At 38.4% G+C, this 6,000-nt stretch overlaps 1 protein-coding gene across 14 annotated transcripts in view; it reads right to left on the bottom strand.

The window, feature by feature from the left end:
• Positions 1-256: 256 nt before the first annotated feature.
• Positions 257-6,000, bottom strand: part of LOC122793158 (transmembrane protease serine 11D-like) — a 971,710-nt gene continuing 965,966 nt past the window's right edge. For all 14 annotated transcript variants that reach the window (XM_044060954.1, XM_044060958.1, XM_044060960.1 and 11 more), the window contains one exon: positions 257-1,550. In XM_044060954.1, coding sequence (XP_043916889.1) covers positions 1,386-1,550 — 165 coding nt within the window. In that variant the 3' untranslated portion in view covers positions 257-1,385. The remainder of the gene's footprint in view (positions 1,551-6,000) is intronic.

Below are 6,000 nucleotides of genomic sequence, written 5' to 3'. Positions count from 1 at the left end.
CATACAGCATCCTTAAGCAAAACAGTTAGCTATTAGTATGCCAATGAGCTGTTATCTGTCATTAACTACACTTAGAAGGGAAGATAATCTCTGTGAAGAAACATATTGCCAATTATGAGCACATTACTGACTGTATCACATATCACATGCCGCTGGATGCATTGATTAGCATTTCAGTAGTACTGAAAACAGGCAGACATCATAAAACCTTTGAATTTCAGAAACAAATACTAGTAATCCAAAGACATAAGCCAAGTCAAGAATATCAGTTAGTTTATTGTCTATACAGCTGTGGGCAGGTCACACAACACTCACAGTCATATGTAGTTTCAGAGTTCACAGGATTAACATGCACTCCTCAGTATATTTCTTAACTGACAACATATGAAGATGGTTGCCATCCAGCAAAATCTTGACCATTTTTACTGAGCTGAAGGCAGGGCAACTTGATCTTCTTACAGGTCATTTAGTTTTACAGAAAATGTCATTACTATGCACATTTGCATTGAATTTATAGTTTTCTTAGGTATTTGTTTTATTAAAGAGAAATAAACATGCAAATAAAGCACACAAGGCAAAGACCAATGCCAATTGGTGGAATTTGGGAATTGCATAAAACAAACCTTGATAATTAAATAATGTAAGGGTGAATAAAAAACTAGGAAGCAATTAAAATGTTTTACCTAACAAATACTGCTTATTTACTAATGACCACAACACTGAGGCATGAATATTATATATGTTTTAATGAAAACAAGGTATAAGATATTGCATGGAAAACAGAAACAGAAAGTTATGTCAATGCCAGGCACATTATATGTGATGGATGTCAAACATAGAATTTTTCTGTCTTTGTAATCCCAGAGATATTTGGTATCTTGAATTTCCTTATACATAACACATGCCTATGCCTCAGAATTTATAAGGGAGACAATTTCTTCCAGTGCAGTGTTTGAAATATAACTGTCTGGGTATTTACAAATTGAGCGAAATATGTAATGGAGAATTTCCATTTAAGCAATTGATGTCTGCAGCTTAGTTAAAAGTTACAGGACTAAGCAGATAATTAATGCATTTCACAAATATACTTTGATGAAACCCATAGGTGAAAAGACAGTTTTATTTGCTTGAAAAAATACTAATCTGGGATAGACATATCATTGTTTTGGATTCTTATGGCTTTAGATACCACTGTATGTGGTCTGAAATAGTCCATTATGACAAGAATTAGTACGCAGTAGAACTATATACTGCACATTTTTCATTCCGAAGAAGAACATACACTCTGATCATGCAACACTGTATCTGCTCACATTTCAGCTGTATGAGTTTCATCTGCAGAGCAACACTTACAACCTCTCTGTACTACACAACCACAGCAGCACTTAAGCAAGTCCAGTTTGTGTTTTGATCCAGTCACTGAGCACTGTGACACGTGAATAGACTCCAGGTTTATTTGCAAGAGCACAGAGATCACCCCAGCTGACTATTCCAGCAAGAAGCCACTGTCCACTTGAAGTTGGGCATACCAGTGGTCCTCCAGAGTCGCCCTGAAAAAAAGAATACAGTTTCATTCTTTAAGTTGTTGTTTGTGTCATGGCATATTATTTATTTACTGTGACATTTAATCAGTATAATATAATAAAATGTAGCAGTAAGTAGCAGAGGGGAAACTGTGGTTCAAAAATGTCTTCTTCAGTATTTGGGATGGACCTTTTTCTCAGCAGATAACAGAAATTTTTCTTAAACAATATTTTGTTCTTAATGTGCATTAAGCAGTAACAAAGCATTATTTCTATCCCTAATGCAGTTTTATGACAAGATCATATTCCATTCCCAGCTAATATATACAACTGCTCTGGTTTGCACTGGTGTAAAGTGTTATTAAGAATGGCAACCCATTACATATGAACTGTCTGTACCAAATCGACAACTCATGCAATACATTCTTTTTCTGGAAACTGCATTTAAAGTGGTACAAATGAGAGCATGAAAACAATGTTTAGATCTCTCTCTTCTGGTAAAACACAAATGAGCAGGCACATTCATCTGTATTGCTGTGTGTGTGAATATTTGTGTAAATGTGTGTGTGTGTGTGTGTGTGTGTGTGTGTGTGTGTGTGTGTGTGTGTGTGTGTGTGTGTGTGTGTGTGCTTAGAAAATTGCCTTTAAGGTACAAAAAAGCTAATTCATTAAGGCAAGAAAAACAAAAAGAAAGAAAAAGAAAAAAAAGAATGGCTTCACAACACCACATAAAGTACTCAACATGAAAAGATATGAAACCTAGACCATTTGAAATAAAATGTCATGCAGCAATACCTGCTCAGACAGAACACAGACTGAGCTATCTTGCTTACTGTTTCACAGGTGGTCATGGCAGAAGAAGAAAAATAGAAAAATAATTACTAACAGAAAAGGTATTAGGACACCGAAGATTATTAAACATTAATCACATCCAACTCATGAGTCAAGTACTCTGTAAATCTTCTGTGGAAGGAAAGCAGGGCACAGAAAGTGGGTTCACCCAGAGTTCTGCTTTCAGTCACCATTAGAGACAAGGAAGAGGGAAGACAGCAGGAAAACACACATCCAACCTGTGTTCAGCTGAATGCTCCAGGAGATGATTTTCATATTCTCAATGCTAAATGTTGAAATCGTCCTTTTTAACACCCATTGTTCACAATTTCTTAACATTTTCACATCACATGTTCAGCATATCAATGAACTGGTGCTATTTAATAAATTGTATAGCTTTTTACTGCATAATTTTGACTAAAAAAAATTGCCTGATAGTCAATCTGCAAGACAAAATTTGATAATAGAACTGTACAACAGTGTCATAGTTCACATGGTAAAAACTCATGGATGGTATGTTACAAATTTGGTTTAGGAATGTTACGAAATGGTGAAATTGGGCATGTTTGCCCAGCTTAACCGTATACTACAAGACAATGAAAAATACTACGTGTGTTTTCTTTCTTAAAACTAAAATAAGCACCCACAAAAATGTCCTGTTTTATGACACCGTCACATAAAATGTTCACATTGTAAAATGAGCAGATATCATTGAAAAGTTTTGTCTAAAATGTTCATTTTAAGTCATTTCATGGAAGGACATTTTATAACACTTTTGCACAATGTTAGCTGAGTAGTTCACGATGTAGGAAGTCCTACATGGTGTGCTGAAAACTTATTGTGGAAATGTCGAGAAGTGATGAACTTATGGATGTTTGTGCAACTTAAAGTATACTAAAAAAATGATGAAATCCAATCCTTATTTCTAATAAATTAGACACATATAGCATCACCATTCATTATAATTATATTGTATATTCAACATACAAGCTATGTGTCTCATCTTCATGGACTGTTCCACTGGAGTATTCTACAGGTGGATGAAGTGAAGCTATGTGTCTCATCATTATGGACTGTTCCACTGGGGTATTCTACAGGTGGATGAAGTGAAACTATGTGTCTCATCGTTATGGACTGTTCCACTGGCTTATTCTACAGGTGGATGAAGTGAAACTATGTGTCTCATCTTCATGGACTGTTCCACTGGAGTATTCTACAGGTAGATGAAGTGAAGCTATGTGTCTCATCATTATGGACTCTTCCACTGGGGTATTCTACAGGTGGATGAAGTGAAACTATGTGTCTCATCGTTATGGACTGTTCCATTGGGGTATTCTACAGGTGGATGAAGTGAAGCTATGTGTCTCATCTTTATGGACTGTTCCACTGGGGTATTCTACAGGTGGATGAAGCAAAGCTATGTGTCTCATCATTAGGAACTGTTCCAATGGGGTATTCTACAGGTGGATGAAGTGAAGCTATGTGTCTCATCTTTATGGAGTGTTCCACTGGGGTATTCTACAGGTGGATGAAATGAAGCTATGTGTCTCATCTTTATGGAGTGTTTCACTGTGGTATTCTACAGGTCTTGGACTGCTCCACTGGGGTATTCTATAGGTGGATGAAGTGAACCTATGTGTCTCATCTTTATGGACTGCCCCACTGGGGTATTATACAGGGGGATGAAGTGAAGCTATGTATCTCATCTTTATGGACTGTTCCACTGGGATATTCTAAAGGAGGATGAAGTGTGATTCCTTGAGCTTCAATTGTCTGAGGCATAAGATGCTGAGGAGTATAGCAAAAGTCAGCAAAATTACTGTGTGTGTGCCACAGGTGATGCCTTTTTTCGGAGATTTCTCCTTTCTTTGAGTTGGTTAGATAGTGAATTTGGTATATACAAGTTTGGGGCTGGGGGGCTAGCCTCCCCCATATTAGGGGGTGGGGGCTGACCTACTCTGCATATAGGACTTAATTCATTTTTTGCATTTTCTATTTTGGGTGTTGGGTTGTGGGGATTCTATCATCAGGGTTCTGGTATTCGACAATCTGTAGTACAACCATTCAATTGTTATTATGCAATTCTAACTGAAAATATATTTTTGCAGTAGATTAACCAAATGACTTCACTCGGCAAAATTGTGCACTGACAGATATGAAATTAAGATGTGGAAGCACACAGACCACATATTGAAAATTTAGTCTTAATATTTAAAACATTCTAATGTTATGGCATTTGTTAAAGTACTCATTATTTAACAAAACCAGGAAAGAATCAAGGGACTGTTCTTTTCCTCAGAAACACAAAACATACATATACACCCTATAAAGAAAATACCATATACAGAGCATATTTATCCACTAAAACAAATACAAAGGCTATTTTCTAAGTATAATAATGCTTGGCTGGAAGGACAGTGTAGGGATGTAGTAAGTCTCCAAGGGGTGAAAAGGCCCTCTATTTATGGAGTTAGGCTTATATTATTTCCTTATAATATGCACTTTGCTAGTTATCATTGCTAAAATATCTGTAATCTCTTTCTCAGTCTATCTGTATGAAAGAGAGAGACAGAGAGAGAGATGTCTGAACATAGGTTCATAGGTGTGTACTAGGCTAATGGCCCTGGAGCCTTTACAAGCCTAGCCCAAATACATTGCCCAGACACCGTGCCACCTGATGTTAGTTCACAGTGCCCCTATCCAGTAGGGCAAATGGAATGATCCCTGGAGTGAATGTTCTGTTACCCATCCACTCGTCAAGATTTCTCTTGAAGAGGGCCAGTGAGGTGCTCTGCTTTATATGAATGGGAAGCTTATTCCAGAGTATGGGCAGTCTTTGGGAGATGAATCTATCCCCCCAGCATGTTCTGTTAATTGTGGTAATGAGGTTGTGATCTCTGGAGCGTGTGGTGCGGGGGGATTGTGATTTCTTCACATGTAGCTTTCAAGTAGGGCTGGGTCGGACATGGCTTTGTAAGTCAAGCAGAGATCACCTCTAAGTAGACGATAAGAGACTGAGAACAGCTGAAGTTTCTTGAGTGTCCATGTAGGACAGGTGTTTAAGGCCTGGGATCTTTTTTGTGAGGTACTTTTGTGGTTTCTCCAACTGTTGTAGGTGTCTGGTGATGTACATGCCAAATGGGGAGTTATATTGGATGACTGGTATAGTGAGGTATGAGTAGAGAGGGATGAAGACCTCTTTCTTCCTGTGATGCAAAATCTTTGGTTATAAGATGTGCCACATAGAAGGACTTTCTGACCACAGTGGCAATGTGGTGGTCGAACGTGAGGTGGTTGTCGACCTGGGTGCCCAGATCTCTTATGGGCCCTTATGGGCCCTTCAGTGTTTAGTGGGCTCCCATCAATGTGGTAATTCATGGGAACTGAGTTTTTTCCAAAGGGGATGATAACGCATTTTTTAGCATTAAGCTTCAGGCCATGGTTCTGACACCAGTCATTGGTCTCAAAGAGGCCCTTTTGTAGGGTGTCTGCATCACTTGGAGAGTTTATAATGACTCCTAGCATGCAGTCATCAGCAAACGTGGTCAGCCAAAGTCCTTCTATGTTGGCCTGGACTTCTGAGAAGAGATGCCAAACAGGAGAGGGCCCAGGACCGAGCCCTGTGGGACTCCACTCATGACTGCTC

The sequence above is a fragment of the Protopterus annectens genome, chromosome 2.part0 (genome assembly GCF_019279795.1).
Source record: "Protopterus annectens isolate FY-2018-M chromosome 2.part0, PAN1.0, whole genome shotgun sequence".
Classification (NCBI taxonomy): domain Eukaryota; kingdom Metazoa; phylum Chordata; order Ceratodontiformes; family Protopteridae; genus Protopterus; species Protopterus annectens.
This window is presented reverse-complemented; position numbering and strand designations above follow the sequence as displayed.